Raw genomic sequence first — 23,649 nt, 5'->3', positions numbered from 1 at the left:
TAAAAGCTGTGATCCTTGTGACATGGCCCAGCTGTATTTCCATCATTCCACCACCGTGGACGGACCTGGTCTTCTTCCAGTGGTACGTGGCTATCTTCTGGTCGTCGCTGCTCTTGCTGCCGTCCAGCGTGGTTCTGTCCACGGGCAGCGTCAGCTCCTTCTCTGGTCCGGCGTCCGCTGATGGAGGTTTATTGTTTTCTGGAGACACAGAAGAACCACGGTGAGGAAATGAAACAGAAAACAGAGTCCTGGTCGGTTGTAAAAAGCTGCTGGTGTTCCTCTGAAAAAGCTTCAAATTAAAGAATCAGATTGGAGGTTAAAGTAACTAAAAACTATAATAAAATAAACAGAGAATTAAAAATGATATCCTGTTCTTGTGTTGTGTTCTGCTTCCAGCTGCTCACATCACTGCAAATACACAAACTAGACTCTAAATGTGTCCACAACGACATAAACCTGGTCAACAATTACCCAGAAATAGTCCAGAATGACCAGAACTTTTCTAAAATTCATAAAATGTGTCTAAACTGTGTCTAAAACGAGGTGAAATCCGTCCAAAACGACTCAAGTTTATCCAAAAATGATCCAAAAAACAGAAAAAAGTCTAAGATGGTTCAAATGTGTCCAAAATAAAATCAGATTGTGTCATTAAGGACCACAGCGTTCTCAAAATGACTCAAAATAAATGCACTTTTATGTAGCCATTTTAAACATTTTCTCTATTTTAATGTTTATTTTTCCGCAGTCCTTCAGCTGTTTCTGCTGCTTCCGTTCTAATTATTCTATAAAACATGTGGGTGCTTCATTCAGCTCCTCTGTTCTGGATTTATGTAACATTGGGCTGTGTTCTGTACTTTAACAGAGCCGTGTGTTACCGGGCTGTACGATGACGGTGACCTGAGCCGTGTCCTGCTGTCCGGACGAGTCCGTCACCGTCAGCTGGAAGGTGTAGTCTCCCTCCTGCATGGCCGACAGCTGCAGGATGGGCGTCCTGACGCCCTGAAAGAACCAGAAAAACAGGCTGCTGTTACCCTGAGAACCAGGAGAAACCTCTGCTGCACTGCAAACACTCCAAATCCTATTTGTCTTATTTTTAGACTAAACGTCTCATCCCACTGATTTAAGATAAATTCACTGAACAAGAGACATTTCAGCCAAAGGAGGGACGTGTATTAAGACAATGCATCTGAAATATCTGGAAATTATCTTGTTCTGAGTTGAATTTTAACAGAAAACTCAAATAAGTTTGACCCTCATGTCGTCCTGCAGATTAAATTAAGCCGTTTTAAAAGATCTATGTTCACAGTGAAGCTTCTGATGTCCACATTTTATACATTTTTGGGGGAAAACAGAAATGTTAAAAACGTTTCTTTAAGAACATTCACATAAAAATCAACCAAAATCCAGAGAATTTATCTGGATTTTGGTTAATTTTTATGTGAATGTTCTTAAAGAAAATATCAGAAGTTTTACTGATAAATATGGAATCACTTCAGATATTTTTAGGATTTTTTTGAAGGTTTTTACTCATTTTGTTGAAAATATTTACAATAATATTCTTGCCACATTTGGAGGATTTTTAAATAAAACTTTTAAGGAATTATTGGAATTTTCTTCCTGAAGGTTTTGTGAATTTTCACAAATGTGGGCATTTTTTTTGAGGATTGTTTTTTGGGGGATTTTTTTCAGACAAGGAAAATATTTTTTGGTTCCTATAAATGAAGACAACAGGAGGGTTAAAACATCTTAAATTAGGAGGCTACATGAAAACAGAAATCTATTTTTGAGTGAAAAACTGCTTGTCTTTGTTTTGTTTTTTAGCATGTCTGGCTTATTTTAAGACACCCAAGCTTGATCCTGGTAAAATAGAACTTAAAATAAGTTTTCCAGCTAATTTTAAGATCTCAGTATTCTAAATGTCACATCTTATTTCCAGAAATCTCACCCAAGACATTTTTAACTTGTTCTATTGGCAGATTTTTCCTCTTATTTCGAGGTAAAAGCTCTTTGAAATCAGTTTGTTTTCCCTGTTCTGAGAGGAGCCTTTTCTGCAGTGAGTGACGCCGTTCACCTAGCCTAGCCGCGCTAGACCCATGCTCTGAAGACGCAAGGGTCTAGGACCGCTCGACAGGGAGGGAGGCGGGCTAAAAGGTTGTCTATCAAATCACTCTGCAGCAGTTGGGTAGGTATACAACCAATCAGTGCAACGAATAGGCTCCTAGAGCGCCGGAAATCAGAGGATGAGGGAGTTCAGTGAAGCCTTATTTATACAGTCAATGGGTGAAGCTCAAGTATATTACAGACATGTTAACAGAAAGATTATTCAGAGTCGGTGCTAATGGAGCTCAACCACTGTTGTCGTTTTTGTTGTCGACCCTGGCAGAGAATTAAATTTGTTGCCGTGGGTTGTCTAGCACGGCTAGGCTAGTTGTTTCCATTTGTCTTTGCTCTCCTCACCTTCATCTCCACCACTCTGTCTTTGCTCTCCTCACCTTCATCTCCACCACTCTGTCTTTGCTCTCCTCACCTTCATCTCCACCACTTTGTCTTTGCTCTCCTCACCTTCATCTCCATCACTCTGTCTTTGCTCTCCTCACCTTCATCTCCACCACTTTGTCTTTGCTCTCCTCACCTTCATCTCCACCACTTGGTCTTTGCTCTCCTCACCTTCATCTCCATCACTCTGTCTTTGCTCTCCTCACCTTCATCTCCACCACTTTGTCTTTGCTCTCCTCACCTTCATCTCCATCACTCTGTCTTTGCTCTCCTCACCTTCATCTCCACCACTCTGTCTTTGCTCTCCTCACCTTCATCTCCACCACTCTGTCTTTGCTCTCCTCACCTTCATCTCCACCACTCTGTCTTTGCTCTCCTCACCTTCATCTCCATCACTTTGTCTTTGCTCTCCTCACCTTCATCTCCACCACTTTGTCTTTGCTCTCCTCACCTTCATCTCCACCACTTTGTCTTTGCTCTCCTCACCTTCATCTCCATCACTCTGTCTTTGCTCTCCTCACCTTCATCTCCACCACTTTGTCTTTGCTCTCCTCACCTTCATCTCCATCACTCTGTCTTTGCTCTCCTCACCTTCATCTCCACCACTTTGTCTTTGCTCTCCTCACCTTCATCTCCATCACTCTGTCTTTGCTCTCCTCACCTTCATCTCCACCACTTTGTCTTTGCTCTCCTCACCTTCATCTCCACCACTTTGTCTTTGCTCTCCTCACCTTCATCTCCACCACTCTGTCTTTGCTCTCCTCACCTTCATCTCCACCACTTGGTCTTTGCTCTCCTCACCTTCATCTCCACCACTTTGTCTTTGCTCTCCTCACCTTCATCTCCACCACTTTGTCTTTGCTCTCCTCACCTTCATCTCCACCACTTTGTCTTTGCTATCCTCACCTTCATCTCCACCACTTGGTCTTTGCTCTCCTCACCTTCATCTCCACCACTCTGTCTTTGCTCTCCTCACCTTCATCTCCATCACTTCGTCTTTGCTCTCCTCACCTTCATCTCCACCACTTTGTCTTTGCTCTCCTCACCTTCATCTCCACCACTCTGTCTTTGCTCTCCTCACCTTCATCTCCATCACTTCGTCTTTGCTCTCCTCACCTTCATCTCCACCACTTTGTCTTTGCTCTCCTCACCTTCATTTCCACCACTTTGTCTTTGCTCTCCTCACCTTCATCTCCACCACTTTGTCTTTGCTCTCCTCACCTTCATCTCCACCACTTTGTCTTTGCTCTCCTCACCTGCATCTCCATCACTTTGTCTTTGCTCTCCTCACCTTCATCTCCATCACTTTGTCTTTGCTCTCCTCACCTTCATCTCCACCACTTCGTCTTTGCTCTCCTCACCTTCATCTCCATCACTCTGTCTTTGCTCTCCTCACCTTCATCTCCACCACTTTGTCTTTGCTCTCCTCACCTTCATCTCCACCACTTTGTCTTTGCTCTCCTCACCTTCATCTCCACCACTTTGTCTTTGCTCTCCTCACCTTCATCTCCATCACTCTGTCTTTGCTCTCCTCACCTTCATCTCCACCACTTTGTCTTTGCTCTCCTCACCTTCATCTCCACCACTTTGTCTTTGCTCTCCTCACCTTCATCTCCACCACTTTGTCTTTGCTCTCCTCACCTTCATCTCCACCACTTTGTCTTTGCTCTCCTCACCTTCATCTCCACCACTTTGTCTTTGCTCTCCTCACCTTCATCTCCATCACTTTGTCTTTGCTCTCCTCACCTGCATCTCCACCACTTTGTCTTTGCTCTCCGGGCTCAGCGACCACTCGTAGGACAGCGAGTCGTGGTCGTCGGTGCTCTGGTTGCCGTAGAGACTGATGTGGTTCCGGGGCAGCTGGATGACCTGCAGGAAGTGTGTTGTTCAGCTCTGAGTCAGCGTACGTACTTCAGCTGTTAATCCCTGTAGTTCAGCTTCAGACAGCAGCACTGACCTGGTTGGGGCCGGCGTTGGCCACCGGCCGGTAGTCCTTGGCTTTGTTGACGGAGAGGGTGGCCAGAGTCCAGTTAGTGGCTCCGTCTGAGTCGGTCACCGTCAGACTGGAAGACATGGAGAGGATTAAAACTGATCCAGGCTCAGCATTTTAACCTCTAGAACCAGCCACCGGGTCTCAAAGACGGATTTCATTTAATTAACTTTCTATTTATTGATTGTTCAGAACAGGAAAAAAGAGAAAAACAACAAGAAAAGACTGATTTTTTTTTTGTAATTTCTATTTATAAATTTTTCAAAACAGAAAAAAGGAAAAAAACACAAAAGAAGACGTATTTTTTACCTTCATTTTTATCGATTTTTCACAACAAGAAAAAGATGAAATTAAGAAAAAAAAAGACAAAAAATATATTTTTTCTACTTTCTTTTTAATGATTCTTTAGAACAGGAAAAAAAAAGAAAAAAAAGATGTGTTTTTTTTATTTTTATGACTATTTTTATCAGTTGTTCAGAACAGGAAAAAAAATTTGAAAAAAAACAAAATAAGACGTTTTTTTTTCAACTGATTTTTCAGAACAAGAAAAAAAGAGGAAAAAAATAACAAAAATATGGGTTTCTTAAAAAATATCTTTTTATTAATTTCTCAGAACAGGAAAAAAAAGAAACAAAAACACCCAAAAAACAAAAAAATGTTTTTTTACTTAATTTTTATCAATTTTTCACAACAAGAAAAAAAGATGAAATTAAGAGAAAAAAACACAAAAAAGGTATTTTTTCTACTTTCTTTTTAGTGATTCTTGAGAACAGGAAAAAAACTTAAAAATAAGACGTGTTTTTTATTTTTATGACTATTTTTATCAATTGTTCAGAACAGAATTTTAAAAAAAAAAAAATCCTGACAACCCCCCCCCACCAAAAAAACACATTTTTTTTTAAATTCAGGAAAAAATCTGATTTTTAAATTTTTTTATATATTTTTCATAACAGGGGAAAAAGCTGATAAAAATCTAATGTAATATAATAAATAAATGATGTAATCAGTGCTAATATTGTCTGGTTTGAGAGGCTTCAGTTCTGTTGGAGGTTGATCAGAACGTCCTGTCTACAGACACATCAGGATAAATGAGCGATAAACGAGGTGTACTTGAAGGTGTAGTTTCCCGGCACCAGGCTGGTCAGGGTGAGGACCTGGGTGTCAGCAGAGACCTTCTCCTCCCTCAGAGGACCTTTCACTTCCTCCCAGTGCCACGACACCACCTTATCGTCGTCGGTGCTCTCTGAAAAAGACATGAAACAAGACAAGATGTTTCAGGTTCTTCAACTGGAGGTAAATGGGAGTTTGTGGAAACAGTGGATCATTTAGCATCTACAGATCCATCAGAGAGCAGAAACAGAGCTACAAGAAGGTGGAAACTGGACTGAACAAATGGACCAAGAACTCCTAATAACTGATGAAGAGTGTGTGAAAAAACTGAAGACAAAAATCATTAAACTGTCTGAGAAACATTAAGAAAACATCTTAAAAACATGAAAATTCCTTAAAAATGTTCTAAAAAGAAAAATATGGAGTAAAGAACAGCTGCTTCAGGAAGATGAGTGTCTAAATAACAAAGTTAAATGTGTGTTTGTTGGAGACTCACGGCTGCCGTCGATCACCGTCGAGCTCGTCGGTAACGAGATCTCCTGGAACTTTGGGGAAACCACGGCGACGGGAGGCTTGTTTACCCGCGGCTCTGTCAGGCAGAAAACAGGAATTAACTGAGCGAGCTGCTCGGCTGTTAGAGGGAGGAAGATCTGAGGTCATGGAGTCGACTGAACAAGAACTGTGGACCGACTAATGCTGGTTTCATCTCATTTAAACTGAAGAGAAACGCATGCAGACCGACAAACTGATCCTAGTTTAATCCAGTCCAGTCTGATCTCCAGTAAAACCAGTATAACCACAGCTCCTAATGGTTCCTTTGTTTGTTGGTTTTATTTTCCATCAACATTCATCCTCAGTTTATCATTTCCTCATTACAACTTCCAGATCACAGAGTGTCTACAAAGGAACACAACATTTAGTCACCTGGAACTGAACCATGGAGGATTTACTGGAGGATCACAACCACAGAAGAAGACAAAGAAAGGACACAAAAAACAACAAATATAACACAAATATTTAAAAAATGAGACACAAACTGACAATAGCAAGAAACAAAATGACAAAAATGAGACAAACGACACAAAACAAAAAAGACACAAAAAATTAGACACAAAAGTAAGAAAGCGACCAAAAAACTGACAAGCAACAAAAATTTAACAAAGAATGACAATAGTGAAAAACTAAACGACAAAAAAGACAAAATGCCAAAAATGAAACACAAAATAATGAATAAAGCAAAACAAAAAATGACAAAAAAAAAAAAACATCAAAAATGAGACAAAATGCGACAAAAACGAGACACAAAACAACAATAAACAAAGAACAATCTGGTATTTTACTTTCTGATCCAAACAACTTGTCATGGTCTAGAAATGATTTTAAATTTATAGTTTTACTAATTTACAATCTGCAGTTAATGTCTTCTCTGTAATTTTTACTCTTTGAGGGCCGGATTGGACCCTCTGGAGGACCGCTTTTGGACCACGGGCCTCATGTTGGACCCTCTGGAGGACCACTTTTGGTCCACGGGCCTCATGTTGGACCCTCTGGAGGACCACTTTTGGTCCACGGGCCTCATGTTGGACCCTCTGGAGGACCGCTTTTGGTCCACGGGCCTCATGTTGGACCCTCTGGAGGACCGCTTTTGGTCCACGGGCCTCATGTTGGACCCTCTGGAGGACCGCTTTTGGTCCACGGGCCTCATGTCGGACCCTCTGGAGGACCGCTTTTGGTCCACGGGCCTCATGTTGGACCCTCTGGAGGACCGCTTTTGGTCCACGGGCCTCATGTCGGACCCTCTGGAGGACCGCTTTTGGACCACGGGCCTCATGTTGGACCCTCTGGAGGACCACTTTTGGTCCACGGGCCTCATGTCGGACCCTCTGGAGGACCGCTTTTGGTCCACGGGCCTCATGTTGGACCCTCTGGAGGACCACTTTTGGTCCACGGGCCTCATGTTGGACCCTCTGGAGGACCGCTTTTGGTCCACGGGCCTCATGTCGGACCCTCTGGAGGACCGCTTTTGGTCCACGGGCCTCATGTTGGACCCTCTGGAGGACCGCTTTTGGTCCACGGGCCTCATGTCGGACCCTCTGGAGGACCGCTTTTGGACCACGGGCCTCATGTTGGACCCTCTGGAGGACCACTTTTGGTCCACGGGCCTCATGTCGGACCCTCTGGAGGACCGCTTTTGGACCACGGGCCTCATGTTGGACCCTCTGGAGGACCACTTTTGGTCCACGGGCCTCATGTCGGACCCTCTGGAGGACCGCTTTTGGACCACGGGCCTCATGTTGGACCCTCTGGAGGACCACTTTTGGTCCACGGGCCTCATGTTGGACCCTCTGGAGGACCACTTTTGGTCCACGGGCCTCATGTCGGACCCTCTGGAGGACCACTTTTGGTCCGCGGGCCTCATGTTGGACCCTCTGGAGGACCACTTTTGGTCCGCGGGCCTCTTGTCGGACCCTCTGGAGGACCGCTTTTGGTCCACGGGCCTCATGTCGGACCCTCTGGTGTAGATGATGTTACTGCTGAACCAAGCTGAGAATTTCCACTAAAGAACCTGCAGACGTGCACCGGTTTAAAATCAGAAACCAGTAACAAACACAGTTTTTATGATTATTCAGTGGTTTATTTCAATCTCAGCAGAATCAGAGCTATAAAAGCGCCGTGCTGTTAGCAGTAACAACAACAACTACAGTGTGGTATTTTCAGGGTGTTGGTCGGTACTAATGTCAGAGAAACATCCCATAATGTCTCTCCGTCAGTGTGGCTGAGAGGAACTCTCTTTTCCACAAACACTCTTCTACCTTCTTACATAATTTATCGACTGATGCAGAAAACATCAAAACATGAGTCACTGTGGGTTCATTAGAACCTTTAAACTCTCTGGACCCCAAAATCTGCCGTCAGGTTTGAAAGACGTGTTATTTATTTTTTTAAATCCCCAGTATTTTACCATCCATGGAAGCAGAAACAGTAAAAACAGAAAGAATCACTGGATTTTCCACTTTCCTGATGGTTCTTCTTCACCTGTGAAATGCAGGAAAATTAAACAAATCTGAGCTTAAAGCTGTGATATTATAACACATTTGGTTCTTTTATTTTTTTGGTAAACCTTTATTTCCCTCTTTGTTTCTGTTTCCATCAGTCTGGCAGCCAGGAAGTAGAAAATGTATCGGTTCTTTCTGTTTTTATGGTTCCTGGTTCTGATAAATGGTGTAACTTTGGACATACGCTACCAGGCAAAAGTTTGGACTGGCCCCTAATTTTTCTGTCATTGGTTCATATTACCTAAATTATGAGCTTAATTTAGCCACGTTTCATTTGTAATCACAGTAGAACTATAGATAAGAACACTGAAAACTAAATTGAAGCATCTTGCATAAAATACTGTTAAACTGTCTAAATCTGTGACCCATCAAAATAGCCTCCTTTAGCTTTGATAACTGCGTGACAAATTTGAGGCATTCTTGCAATCAGTGACATGAGATAATCACTTGAAATTTCCTCCCATGCTTCTGCCAACATCTCAAAGGTTTGCAGCACTTGTGGGTTGCTTGTTCTTGACGTTTCTGTCCAGTTCATCCCATGCAAGTTCGATGGGGTTAAGGTCAGAGGACTGAGCTGGCCAAGTCATAATCCTTAGCTTCCTCTCCTCTTCTACCTCTGACACAGTGTGGAGGTGTGCTTTGGATCGTTGTGTTGTTGTAGTGTGAATGTCTGTCCCACTAAATGCAGCCCAGAGGGAATGTCATGCCTCTGTAAGATACTGTGGTATCCATGCTGATTTAGAATTCCTGAGACTTCCTGCAGATCATCAGTCTGTCCCCCTGCAAAACAGCCCCACACCATCATGCTACCTCCACCATGCTTTACTGTGGGAACAACACACACAGCAGTCGAGCGTTCTCCAACCCTACGTCAAACGTATCTGCACCGTTTTGATCCAAACATTTCAAACTTTGACTCGTCTGTAAACAGAACTGTTTTCCATTCTTCTACAGTCCAGTTTCTATGTTCTTCAGCCCACTGAAGTCTCTTCTTTATGTTCTGCTTTCCCAGCAGCTACCCTGCCTTTCAGACCAGATTCCTGCAGTCTACACAGTATCCACTGACACCTTATTGCTCCTGGTTGAGTTTGGCTGAGCTCTTATTTCTGGGGCTGTCTTTTGTCTATTTTGAATACTGGTGACCCTGATGAACTTATCTTCAGCTTTAGACGTGACTCTGCTTCTACCAGAACTAGATCTGTCTTCATGTCAGCCTGTTTCTCTTCATATTGCTTTAATGGTTTGGTGACTCCACTTTGTGAGACTTTAACTTTGAGTAATTTGTCTTGTAGAACAGCCTTCTTTTTTCAAAACCTGAATTTCGATCCTTTTATCTTTGCTTAACTGAGGTTTTCTGGCCATTTTTGTGCTACTTCAGATTTCTAAATCTTCCAATTAGCCAAAGACATTCTTCTTTCCAGAAATTATCAGTCTTTTATATCAGCTCAAAAAGGTAACACAAAATATTTGTAAACACAGTAAAGAACTGTGAACCAAGGTGTGAAAAACATTCTGTTTGGATTACATAGTTATTACAGGGGACATGCAACCCTTTGTAAAGATATTTGAAGTGTTTTAACCAAACAAAAGAGGGTAATGTTGCTACCTAAACCTTCTAGTAACGCTCTCATTAATAAATGCTTAGAAATATCCCTACTTGATGCCATACTTCATTAAATTTTGTTCATAGCATACTCATGAATGTTCTTGCAATAATTAGAAACAAATTGCTAAAGTTAGCTCTTAGTTGGGCTGTTTTGACAAAAATATGAGAAAATTAGGTGTCGTCCTGTGGGTCAAAATTAACCCGTTTTAAAGTTTGAAAATGTGGAAAAAAAATATTTTCACAGTGAAACTTCTGATGTCCACATTTTCAACATTTCTGGGAAATCTTTGAACATTTTTGGTGGAAAAAAAGAAATGTTAAAAATGTTTCTTAAGAACATTCATTAAAAAAAATGGGATTTTGGTTGATTTTTTTGTGAATGCTTTTAAATAAAATATCAGAAGTTTTACTGATATATATGTAACCACTTAAAATATTTTTAAGATTTTTCTGGAAGATTTTTACTCATTTTTTGAAAATATCGATAAGAATTTTCTTGCCAAATTTGGGGGATTATTTTTAAAAAAAAATAATACCTTTAAGGAATTATTTTAAGGAATTTTCTTCCTGAAGGTTTTGTAAATTTTCAGAAATTTGGGGAATTTTTTTGCTGAATTTTTGGATCTTTTTCAGACAAAGAAACAATATTTTTGGTGCCTGTAAATGAAGACAACAGGAGGGTTAATGTCTACAGACATTTAGCTCCTCGGTACGTCCTGTACTTTTATTTTGACATTTCCTGCTCACCTGGTTTAACGGTGACGTTAACGTAACCTTCTCCGTAAGCTCCGTCTCCGTCCACCGTCACCTCGAACTCATACAGACCCACCGTCAGCTGACAGACAGAAAGAAGAAGCCATCCTTCAGAGACAAACTGAAACCGCTTCATGCTTTTATTCTGAAACAGAGCGTGAAAGCTGCTACCTTGCTGAGCTTCAGTGTCTTGCTGTGCTTCCCCTCCATCACCCCGCTGTAATCTTTGGGATGAGTTATCAGACGCCAGTCGAATGCATAGTTGGTCCCTGCAGAGGAACATTAATAAAACATTAAAGCTGTTCAAGCTCTTAATTAAAACCTGTCACATAAGAACAACCTCAGGATGAGGACTTCTGCTATCGCTGCAGCCGTCAAGAAGGGATCAAGGGATTAAAAAAAAATAATGATGTGGCTCTTTGAAACTAGATCATCGTTTTACAGATTCAAAAGGTTCAGTCTGATGTACAGTAAGAAGGTGACTGGACCGTAAACAGGCTGAACTTCATCCAGAAACATCACAACAAGCAGAAAAACAGCTTCTTCCTCTCAGCTAGAAAACAGCTAGCACCTTCCTAAACAGCTAAAACACAGCTAACACCCTCCTGAACAGCTAAAACACAGCTAACACCCTCCTGAACTGCTAAAACACAACTAACACCCTCCTAAAACAGCTAAAACACAGCTACCATCCTCCGGAACAGCTAAAACACAGCTAAAAAAAAAAACTCCTGAACAGCTAAAAACCCTCCTAAAACAGTTAAAACCCTCCTGAACAGCTAAAACACAGCTAACACCCTCCTAAACAGCTAAAACACAGCTAACACCCTCCTAAACAGCTAAAACACAGCTAACACCCTCCTAAACAGCTAAAACACAGCTAACACCCTCCTAAACAGCTAAAACACAGCTAACAACCTCCTAAACAGCTAAAACACAGCTAACAACCTCCTAAACAGCTAAAACACAGCTAACACCCTCCTAAACAGCTAAAAACCCTCCTAAAACAGTTAAAACCCTTCTGAACACCTAAAAAACAGCTAAAACCCTCCTGAACAGCTAAAACCCTTCTAAAACAGCTAAAATACCTCAACTCCTATATCTAGTTTGATTGTCTGTGTTTTAACTGTCAAAGCTGTCTTTAAAGCCGCTATGTAAATAAAGTTATTACTATAAAGCTGATTCTGTCTCATAAAAACAAATCTTCTTCAGATGTGTAGATTTTTAGTAACTGGCTGCCACCTACACACTGGAGCAGCATAAAAGCATAAAAGTCAGCCTCTGTGGGTAACAAATCAGCCTCCAGGTGATGATTTGTGATATTTTACCAGTGTTTTACCTGACGGAGGCGGAGGGACCACAAAGGCGTTGAGTTCGACCTCGTTTCTGGGCAGCGTTACCTCGACGCTGACGCCTGCCGACACCACCAGCTCCTTCACTGCAGGGAAAAGCACAAGAAGGAACGTTTAGAGGACAGCGAGGCGAAGGAAAGTCTGACAAGGAAGAAGGCTGGGGCCGATTACACATCGTTTTATAATCTAAAGCTCCATCAGAGAGCAGAAACAGAGCTAAAAGGAGAAAACCAGACCTGAATCTGCCAAACAGAACCAGAACTCCTAATAACTGGGATGTTCGAAGACAATGAAATACAAAATTATTAAGTTCTCTGAGAAACATTAAGAAAAAAACGTCTTAAAAATTAGAAAATGTATAAAACGTGTTAAAAAATCTTTTCAAAATGTCAAAAGAAATCATAAGAAAATTCTGTGAAAAATAATTAAACGTTAGTGAAACGTGGAGAAACGTCTGGAAAATGTTAAAATATTAAAAGGTCTGAAAAGAGCTGAAAATGAAATAAAACAAAATAAAATATAATAATATAAAATGAATTAAAATAAAATGAAATAACATAAAATTAAATCTAGTGACTTAAAATGAAACGAAATAAAACATAAAATTAAATGTAAAAAAAAAGTAATAAATGTCCCTGACGTATTTGTGTGAAAAATACAAAATGTCTGTAAAACTTGTGAGAAATACTAAAGAACAGTTTAAAACATGTAAAAGCAACATTTTCATAAAATGCCATAAATAAGAAATAAATTTAATATGACATTTTTGGTTATTGATAATTTTGAGGAAGTAGAAACTCCAGATGTTGATCAGCTGCAGAGAAACCTCCTGTTTGGCTAAAACCTGAACGTTTAGACTAAACAAGACGTCTGGCATCATTCTGGGAAACATTTTCACAATATTCTGACGGCTTAGAGAGAAAATAACTCGCTGATTTGTCTGTAAAATAACAGATTACTGGACATAAAAGGGTTTAATCTGAATCAAAGGATGAACTGCATAAACTGTGATGTTCCCTGTAGAGAACTTTTCTTCTTTAAAGAACAGATTTAAACAGCTCCTCTTTAGTTTCTGAAGAGGTTCCAGCTGCAGTGACTCTGCTGGTTTTCTGTTTCCTTCTTCTCTTAATAAACAGATATTGTTCTTCTGGAACAAACTAATCAGTCGAGTTATTCCTGTTTGTAGAAGCCCAGCCAGTCTCAGCACATTCCTGTTGCTCAACCTAGCCGGGAGAAAACCATCTGAGCATTCTGCTGGAAAACCTGCTGCCAGAGTCCACCTGCTGGACCTGGAGAACCGAACCGAGGACAGAAACTAAGCAGAAATTAAACAGAAACTAAGCAGAAACTAAGCAGAGACTAAACAAAAACTAAACAAAAACTAAAGGAAAAACCGTCATTTTTAATACATTTCTGTTCATTCTGAACAGATTTAAATAATTTTGGTCAATTTTTGAGTCATTTAGGGGAGATTTTTGTCATTTCTGATTACTTTTGTTTAATTCTGGACAAATTTCCTGCAATTTTGGATCATTTTAAAGCCATTTTGGATGATTTTCTCCAGCATTTTTGACACATTCAGTGTCATTCAGCAAATTTTCAGTCATTCTGGATCATTTTTAATCCCTTGAGAGAAATTATAACTGATTTTGGATCATTTTCAAGGCATTTTAGACTATTTTCAAGTCATTCTGAGTAAATTTTCATCGTATTAGATCATTTCTGGGAACTCTTCTGTAATTTTGGATAATCTTTGAAGCATCATTTTTGGACAATAGAAAAGCCCTCAGAGAGCTCAGTCCTCCTCCAAGGCTGCTCAGTCAGATCATTTCCGACGGATGAAATCTTGAAAACATTTGTGGCAGAAATCACAGCACCATAGAACGTGTCCATTTAATACAGATGAACCCACAAAGTAAACGACCTGCTCTGAGCACAGCTGGAACGTCTTCAAGAAGCCACCAGAGACGTCCAGAAAAGTCCACTGGAGCAGCAGTCCAGAACTCAGCTGCTCCCATCATCTCCTCCTGTCTGATCATGCTGGATGGTGTTTACCATGGGGAGCTGAGGTTCATGGTCACATGTGGTCTTCTATTCTGTAGTTACCTGGACATGTTTAGGTCAGTGGTGTTTATCTACAGAACCATTCTGGGTTTCATTCCTTCCCATTTGTCTTTAACGAGGAAACATGGAAGCCATAATCTCCCATCTCTGCAGTTTGTCGTCCTCAAAGTACCATCTGAACTGGACTAGAAAGCCTTTAGGTTTTCTGCACCTGCTGCTTGGAATAAACTACAATCTGAACTTAAACTTCCAGCCGTTGTGCCTCTGAATGAGTTTAAAGTTCTGGTAAAATCCTGACAGTCTCCCTGCTCTGTGAGCAAGTTTGAAAGTTATTCATTTTATCCGTTTCCTGTTTTAATGTGACGATGCTGCAGGTCTCCCCGTAAAGGAGGTCTCTGATCTCAGTGGGACTAACCTGGTTAAAGAAATGCTACATTTCTAAATACTAAACTCCTTTCCAGGAACGTTCAGCTGCTCTGGAACTCTCTCCCACCAGATCTCTGTAACATCAGACTCAGCTGTTCAGACTATTTATTCTCCGTTATCGTCGCTTTCTGTTCTGCTCTATTGTTTTTCTTGGGTGTCAAGGAAGGCACTTATAAATAAAATGTATTGTTATTCTGCCAAGGAACACGGTGGAGTTATGTGACGATCGGCGTCTGTCTGTCAGCAACAGTACACAAAAACAGTAGCCTAGCCGCGCTAGACAACCCACAGCAATGAATTTAATTCTCTGCCAGGGTGGGTCTAGTTACCCTCCATAAGGCTCGAGGCTGGATTCTCCTAAAACTGGCCGGACCAATCACCATGAAGTGTAGAGTCAGAAGGCGGGCGTAACTAAGTGACGACAGAGGCGTGACGATTCTGACAGAAACAACCGGCGCACAATAAACAGTTATCTTTGGAGTCGGCTTTGGCCACAGCCCTTAAAGATTTGAAGCTAAAATTCAACTTGAAAGATAAACAAAGGACGGCACTGAAGTGTTTCATCGAGAAGAAAGTCGTATTTGGACTTATGCCGACGGGATATGGCAAATCCTTAATATACCAGTTGGCTCCGCTGGTTGGGAAGCTAATGGGACTTAGCCACAATCCGCCGGTGCTCTAGGAACTACGTCAGCCTATTCGTTGCACTGATTGGTTGTATACCTACCCAATTGCTGCATAGTGATTTGAAAGACAACCTTTTAGCCCGCCTCCCTCCCTGTCGAGTGTTCTTAGACCCTTGTGTCTTAAGAGCTGGGTCTAGCACGGCTAGGCTACAAAAACAGACCAACAGATTTGGATAAAATGTTCAGTGAAGCTCAGAAATGACTCAAGGACCAAGTGATCAGATTCTGGCAGTGATGCAGCTCATAGTCTGGATCCATGGATTGGTTAAAGATTTCTGTGTCGTTGCCAGATAGCGGCTCAGCGTCACTGTAACCATGACAACCAGTGAACACTACATCAGCTGATTGTGATCCTACTACAAATCCACCTCTGAGGACTTATCAGGACTTATCCATCAGAAATGATCCAAGGAACAGCTGATTAAACTGTGGGGGGGGGTGTTTCTGAGTTTTCTCTGACTTTTCGGCAACATCTTCCTCATGTCAAAAAAACGCTTCTTAAACACTTCCTTTGCCGCTGGAATGGTGCCAAAAATAAAAGCACACAACATTAAAAAAATATGCCTTCACAATAAAAGCATGAAGGGAACAGTTATTTTAACACGAGCAAAACAAAGCCACGCAAAAAGTGAGGAACTGATCAACATATTTAGGTCATGTGATCCGGTCTCCATACATCACACAGCATGCAGAACACACGCCTGTACTCAGAGGAAGGTCATTTAGTTTGTGGGTACATCTACATGAAAAGGAGCCGTGATTTCTGATCATCAATAATAGCAATAATAATAAAATGCTGCATTTCTACAAAAACATTTGCTGCATTTCTGAAAATGCCATTTGGGGAAATGAGCAGCCTTGGCGGAGTCCTGCGCTCTCTGAATGCTTATCTTGTTATCATTATTATTATCATTATTATTATTAAAAAGCAGCTCTAAAGGCGTTCTAACTAAAATCGATGTATTAGATCTGTGAAAGTCTCGTCCTTCCTGGAACACGGCAGCAGAACGGTGCTGTTAAATGATTCATTCGTTCATAATTAACACATGGAGACAGATGAGCGGTGGAGCTGGAAGCAGCAGCAGCTGATTGGTCGCTCACCAGCCTGAGTCGGAGCCGTGGTGGCAGCGTTAGCCTCAGCGTTAGCCGCAGCGTTAGCCTCCGTCGGTGAGCTGCCGCCGCTGCTGTTGGAAGACGCAGCTTCAGAGGAGGCGTCAGCCGTAAAGTTCTGCTGGGCAGCAGGAACCACGTCTGAGCTCCCATTGGCCGGCTGGCTGTGGTTATTCTGGGATGTCTGGAGAAGTGTGATGGGGCTGGACGCTGCCGGGGTCGGGGGAGAGGTTTCCAGCCTGGAGGTCTCCTGTGGACACGATGAAATAATACGGGTTAAAATATCACATTAGACTGACTTTATGAACCCCAGAGGGAAACTCAGATTTACAGCAGCTAACATAACATAGAATAATAACACATTTTACTTGTATAGTGCTTTTTAAAACACTCAAAGACATTTTAAATATAAAATCAACAAACATTAAAATAGAGGAGCATCATAAAACAAGTCGTATTAGTGTAGAAAGAGAAGGTAAAATAAAATGAAATAAAAAAAAAAACACAGAAAAAAATCCACATAATGCACGCTACCGTTTAAAAGTTCACCCAGAGAGTCGCTGTAGAGACATTCACCTTCCTGTTGTCCTCATTTGCAGGAACCAAAAAATGTTGTTCCCTTGTCGGAAAAAAATCCCAAAACTCAGCAAAAAAAAAGATAAAAAAATTCCCCAAATTTATAAAAATTTCCAAAATCTTCAGGAAGAAAATTACAAAAATTCCTTAAAGGTTATCCTTAAAAGTTTTGTTTTTAAAAAATCCCCAAATTTGGCATTAAATAACTTTTAAAACTTTAAAAAGGTCGATTTGACACACAGGACGACAGGAGGGTTAAGAAATGCCAGAATATTCTAACAATATCAGTTAACTTATGGAAAATATTTTAAAAATGTCAAAAGAAATACCTGTGGGCTTTTTGCTAGATTTTTAAAAAAAATGTCCATATAAATATTAAGAACATTTCTGACACATTCATCTGGGAAATGTTAAAAAAATTATAAACATTTCTGTAAAACTTGTGAAAGATATTTAAAAATAATTTGAAAAAAAAGAGTCAGATAAACTCACATACAAAATATAAAAATATGACATTTAAAAAGGTAAAGTCTCCAAAACATTCAGAAAAAGTCAGTAAAATATGAATAAATGCAGCGTCTGAAAAATACTAATCGATCAAATATTAGTGAAACCTTTCATGAAAAAGCAAAACTAGAGGATTTTCTGACTAAATATTAACAAAATGGCCTGAAAAATGTCTCAGTAAATATCTTAACATTCCACAAATATCAGGATAATAGTCAAGATAAAATGAAAAGTGTTCAATAGAAGAATCTGTGAAAAATTACGTCGGATGTGTCGATAAAAGTTGGACTGAGTCTATCAGTGTGGATAAATCAGTCTGTAAACGACAGAAGTTCTACGACGACGCCCCGACTTCTCTGATCAGCACGATTCTGTCTTACTCTTCTGGTGTTTATGTGTTCTACTTTGTCTTATTTTTATATGATGGTTCTGTAATTTTTTTGGGCGTTTTGTGTCTCATTTTTCTAAATATTTTGTCTTGTTTTTGTGTTTTTTTGTCTTTGTTTTGTCTGATTTTGAGGTTTGTCTCATGTTTTTGTCATTTTGCATTTTTTTTGGTCTCGTTCATTTATTTTTTGTGTTTTTGTCGTTTTGTCTTTCTCGTTTGTCTCATCTGCTGATCTCTTGATCAATAAAAAGAGAATTTAAAATAATAAAATGTTGTTCCAACGGACCGTGCTGGTAGCCGGTCCAGTGTTTGCTCTGTGGTTTCCACCGTGGGCTGCATGACGAGGTTTCCTACGTCTCATTCTGACGGGACCCTGGAAGTTACAGAAAACAGATTTTTAGATTAGATTCAAGCACTTCTGCAGCTTTTTCTGCCCCACACTGTAAACCTCACTGCTTTATGATCATTCAAAACGTGACTTCAGGCTTGGAAACCATCCCGCCTTTTCAAAAAAATGTGCAAATTGACCTCAGTTATCAGAGAGAAAAGTGTCTGAACTTCCCAACATTCTGCACTTAAAAATGCACCAAAAATAAACATTTTGCTCTCATCAAATTCTGGAAAAGACAAAAAATTCTAGTTTGCTTTTGTGAGCAATCTAGTATTTTATCTTATGATCAAAAATACAAAAAATAACAAAAAAAGGTAAAATCAGCCTAAAGTGACCGTAAGATGACTTAAAATGAGCCCAAAATGACTTCAGAGCTGTCAGAAATGACTCTTTCAGTCGAAAATGACTTAAGCTTGGTCCAGAATCGCCTCAAAGTTAGATTAGATCCAAAACAACAAGTGAAGCTATTTTAATAGTAGAAATAAAACTCCCACAGCCACAAAATCTGATGAAACTAAGACAACATTTCACCAACATTTCACACCTCAAACATCTGATGTGTACCAAGATTGGTGAGAAAATTTTAGATCTTCTTCTTCTTCTTCTTTTCCTTTCAGCTTTTCCCTTCAGGGGTCGCCACAGTGAATCAGTTGCCTCCATCTAACCCTGTCTGCTGCATCCTCTTCTCTCACACCAACTACCTTCATGTCCTCTTTAACCACATCCATAAACCTCCTCTTTGGTCTTCCTCTAGGCCTCCTGCCTGGCAGTGGGAAACTCAGCATCCTTCTACCAATATATTCACTCTCTCTCCTCTGGACATGTCTGAACCATCTCAGTCTGGCCTCTCTGACTTTATCTCCAAAGCCTCTAACATGTGCTGTCCCTCTGATGTACTCATTCCTGATCCTATCCATCCTGGTCACTCCCAAAGAGAACCTCAGCATCTTCAGTTCTGCTACCTCCAGCTCTGCCTCCTGTCTTTTCCTCAGGGACACTGTCTCCAGACCAAACAACATGGCTGGTCTCACCACAGTTTTGTAAACCTTTCCTTTCATTTTAGCTGAAACTCTTCTATCACACATCACACCTGACACTTTTCTCCAGCCGTTCCAGCCTGCCTGTACACGCTTCTTCACCTCTTTTCCACACTCTCCATTGCTCTGGACTGTTGACCCTAAGTACTTAAAATCCTCCACCTTCTTGATCTCTTCTCCCTGTAACAATTTTAGATATTCTGACTTAAAACGTGTCCAAAATTACCCCAAATTTACCCAAAGTGACTGAAAATCTCACTAAAATAACTCAAAATCTTTCTAAAATGACACAATCAGAACGAATTGACTGAAAACTAGTCCAAAATGACTTAAATTAGCCCCAAATTACTTCAAATTAGTCTAAAATGACTTAAACTCTCTAAAATAACTCAAAATTTGTCTAAAATAATTCAAAATCAGTTCAACTTGACTGAAAACTCGTCCAAAACTACTGAAAAAGTCTAACATGAGTGTTTGACTGATTCCAGATGCAGGTCTCTTTCCACTGCAGGAAATCCAGCCTAACATTTCTACAGTAGCTCAGTTATAGTGTGGACTCTCTCTCTGGACTCTCGAGGTGACGATAATTTCGCATTAAACCAGCAGAGATTGGAATCTTTTTGTTGTAATTCTCTGAAGAGTTCTCTGAAGGTCGAAGGTTTTCTCACCTTGGTGAGGAGCTGCAGGAGGCCCAGCGACTCCTCGTTGGGCTGGGGCAGTGAGGAGATGGAGCAGCTCCTCCTCAGGGAGCAGCTGAGGAGAACACAGCGCCCCCCGAGGCTCCACACGGCGCTACATTTGGGCTCCATGCAGCACGACTCCCAGCAGGTGGCACCGCCTCGCCCGACCGCCAGCGGGTACCAGCCCAGGCCGAGGACGCTGGTCCAGTGGATCCCCAGAACCCCACCGGTGACCCGGCACAGATCTGCCGACACACCTGGATCAGGACAGAAGAAACGATGGAACCAGAACTAGAGGAGAAAACTAAACCTTCTGTAGAGTTAGATGAAGAACTAGAGGAGAAAACTAAACCTTCTGTAGAGTTAGATGAAGAACTAGAGGAAAACTAAACCTTCTGTAGAGTTAGATGAAGAACTAGAGGAGAAAACTAAACCTTCTGTAGAGTTAGATGAAGACCTAGAGGAGAAAACTAAACCTTCTGTAGAGTTAGATGAAGAACTAGAGGAGAAAACTAAACCTTCTGTAGAGTTAGATGAAGAACTAGAGGAAAAACTAAACCTTCTGTAGAGTTAGATGAAGAACTAGAGGAGAAAACTAAACCTTCTGTAGAGTTAGATGAAGACCTAGAGGAGAAAACTAAACCTTCTGTAGAGTTAGATGAAGAACTAGAGGAAAAACTAAACCTTCTGTAGAGTTAGAGGAAGAACTAGAGGAGAAAACTAAACCTTCTGTAGAGTTAGATGAAGAACTAGAGGAGAAAACTAAACCTTCTGTAGAGTTAGATGAAGAACTAGAGGAAAAACTAAACCTTCTGTAGAGTTAGAGGAAGAACTAGAGGAAAAACTAAACCTTCTGTAGAGTTAGATGAAGAACTAGAGGAAAAACTAAACCTTCTGGAGAGTTAGATGAAGAACTAGAGGAGAAAACTAAACCTTCTGTAGAGTTAGATGAAGACCTAGAGGAGAAAACTAAACCTTCTGTAGAGTTAGATGAAGACCTAGAGGAGAAAACTAAACCTTCTGTAGAGTTAGATGAAGAACTAGAGGAGAAAACTAAACCTTCTGTAGAGTTAGATGAAGAACTAGAGGAAAAACTAAACCTTCTGTAGAGTTAGATGAAGAACTAGAGGAGAAAACTAAACCTTCTGTAGAGTTAGATGAAGAACTAGAGGAAAAACTAAACCTTCTGTAGAGTTAGAGGAAGAACTAGAGGAAAAACTAAACCTTCTGTAGAGTTAGATGAAGAACTAGAGGAAAAACTAAACCTTCTGGAGAGTTAGATGAAGAACTAGAGGAGAAAACTAAACCTTCTGGAGAGTTAGATGAAGAACTAGAGGAAAAACTAAACCTTCTGTAGAGTTAGATGAAGAACTAGAGGAGAAAACTAAACCTTCTGTAGAGTTAGATGAAGAACTAGAGGAGAAAACTAAACCTTCTGTAGAGTTAGATGAAGAACTAGAGGAAAAACTAAACCTTCTGGAGAGTTAGATGAAGAACTAGAGGAGATAAACGTGGACAAGCAACAGGAATGAAAAGGAGGATCCATCTGAAGAACATCAGTGAAGCATCTTGTGGGGCTGAAACAGGACACTCTACTGGACCTGATATTTCATTATCGGGCCTTTCAGTTTTGCACACGTGTCCCGAATGAATGTGTAGAAGTCAATGTGAAACTTGACTGGAAACTGGTTCAAAATTGCCCCAAACCTGTCAGAAATTAGTCCAAAATGACACAAAATCAGTAGAAATTGACTGGAAACTTGTCCCAAATTACTTAAAATGAGTCCAAAATGACCTTAAAGTTGTCAGAAATTACTCCTTCAGCCTAAAATGACTAAGTGTTCAGAAAAATTAACAGTTCATCCAGAATGCCCTCACAGTTGCTGTAAATTGAGTCAAACCTGTCCAAACTTACTCAAAAATTGTCCAAAATAATTTAAAATGAGTCCAAAATTACTTGAAACATGTCAAAAATGACAGAAAATCTGCCAAAAATGACCCTAAAATGTCTGGAAACTGGTCTAAAAATACCTCAAACTTGAGAATATTATCAAAAAATTTAAGATGTAGTCTTTGGTTAACATTTCACCATTTGAGGCTCAAACATTTGATGTGTGGCAAGACTGGCAGGACAATTTTAGCTATTCTGACTTAAAACCTGTCCAAAATGCCTCAAAACTAGACCAAAATAACTTAAAATGTGCCCAAAATAATTGAAAATGAGTCCAACACGACCTGAAACCTGTCAGAAATGACTCCTTCAGTCCAAAATGACTTCCACTTTCCCACTGAGCTATAAAAGACCCACATGTTGATGCTTCAGAGGAACCTCGTAGAACTCAAATAGACCCTCCAGAAAAACGTGATTATGTGATCGCATGAATTCCTGCATTGATCACCAAAATGCCGCTGAATATGTGGGGAACAATCATTTCTCAAAAGGCTGCATAAAACAGCGCATAATTCTGTAAGAATCTCACATTTCCATGGAAAAAAGAGAAATATGCGGGTCCCGCTTAATTTCACAATTCCCACATAAAATGAGAAAACTATAACCGATATAAATGGAGTTGTGAGTTTTTATGTGACGCCATCAGTTCATTCATACACACACTAGAAGCACGAGCTGATGCAGAGCAGCGCTCAGAGACGAAAAACAAGAACGGTGAATGCTCAAAGATCACATTTATCTACGAATATTTCAGCCAGAGACCGGGCAAAACAGGACCCAGATTTACTGCACCAAAGTGGGGGAAACTTTTGCACCCCGTGTAACATCGTTCTGGAGCACCGAAGAAAATGAACCGTGTTGCAGCACTTCTCCACGACGATGACTGCACTGAACAGGGTTCCCCAAAGTGCAATAAGGCTCTGATATTAGACCAGTAGTATCGGCTCATTGAGAGCTGTTACTTTTAGAGCTCAAAGTTGATGTTCAGTTTAAACTGTGTTTGAAAACACTGGAGCAGGTAGTTTGCTCTGCCTCACAGTATAACTAAGCAGAAAGAATGTTTTATTTCTGAGGAATGTTTAAGTCCTGCTTTAGCTGATAATAAATGAAACATTAACAGCTCTTACTGTGATGTGTTTTGCATGTAGTATGTCTGTTTATCTTTATGTTGCTCTTTCTCATTCAGTGGTTGCCTAGTAACAGGATGTAGGAGAACAATCACCTTTTGTTCCCAGTTCTTACATATTTTGTGTATTTTTGCATATTTCACACCTATTCGCATACTTTGCAACTTTCCACAATTTCCCCACATAAAATGGCATAAAAACCCGCATATTTATTCACATAATCAAGGATTTTAGCCCTCGTTTTTCTGAAGGGTCTAACTCAAAGATCCTCTACATATAAATATATTACGGTGCTTAAACTCTGCTGTTCAGTAACTTCATGGTAACTCTGGCAGCGATGAAC

At 40.5% G+C, this 23,649-nt stretch overlaps 1 protein-coding gene and 1 long non-coding RNA gene across 12 annotated transcripts in view; both read right to left on the bottom strand.

The window, feature by feature from the left end:
• Positions 1–23,649, bottom strand: part of LOC110966823 (dyslexia-associated protein KIAA0319-like protein) — a 70,692-nt gene that overhangs the window by 20,926 nt on the left and 26,117 nt on the right. The window contains exons 5-16 of the mRNA XM_051955199.1: positions 20,217–20,485; positions 18,407–18,493; positions 16,641–16,899; positions 12,351–12,449; positions 11,183–11,280; positions 11,006–11,093; positions 6,093–6,185; positions 5,597–5,729; positions 4,454–4,559; positions 4,243–4,365; positions 876–999; positions 66–198 (exon numbers count right to left, since the gene is read on the bottom strand). Of these exons, the coding sequence (XP_051811159.1) occupies positions 66–198; positions 876–999; positions 4,243–4,365; positions 4,454–4,559; positions 5,597–5,729; positions 6,093–6,185; positions 11,006–11,093; positions 11,183–11,280; positions 12,351–12,449; positions 16,641–16,899; positions 18,407–18,493; positions 20,217–20,485 (1,612 nt within the window). The remainder of the gene's footprint in view (positions 1–65; positions 199–875; positions 1,000–4,242; positions 4,366–4,453; positions 4,560–5,596; positions 5,730–6,092; positions 6,186–11,005; positions 11,094–11,182; positions 11,281–12,350; positions 12,450–16,640; positions 16,900–18,406; positions 18,494–20,216; positions 20,486–23,649) is intronic.
• On the bottom strand, positions 1,532–4,232 carry LOC127536022 (uncharacterized). Of its 11 annotated transcripts, XR_007945006.1 has the most exons (9): positions 4,208–4,232; positions 3,928–4,067; positions 3,788–3,822; positions 3,508–3,612; positions 3,403–3,472; positions 3,158–3,367; positions 2,738–2,982; positions 2,598–2,702; positions 1,532–2,562 (listed from the first exon to the last, which is right to left on the bottom strand). It is a non-coding gene; the product is annotated as an uncharacterized LOC127536022 (long non-coding RNA). The 11 variants fall into 11 exon arrangements; XR_007945004.1 differs by lacking the exons at positions 3,788–3,822; positions 4,208–4,232 and having other exon boundaries at positions 1,535–2,562; positions 3,508–3,577; positions 3,998–4,166; XR_007945003.1 differs by lacking the exons at positions 3,788–3,822; positions 4,208–4,232 and having other exon boundaries at positions 1,535–2,562; positions 3,508–3,577; positions 4,033–4,166.

Source organism: Acanthochromis polyacanthus, chromosome 11 (genome assembly GCF_021347895.1).
Source record: "Acanthochromis polyacanthus isolate Apoly-LR-REF ecotype Palm Island chromosome 11, KAUST_Apoly_ChrSc, whole genome shotgun sequence".
NCBI lineage: Eukaryota > Metazoa > Chordata > Actinopteri > Pomacentridae > Acanthochromis > Acanthochromis polyacanthus.
The sequence above is the reverse complement of the archived record's forward strand: the minus strand, read 5'-3'. Positions and strand labels throughout refer to the sequence as shown.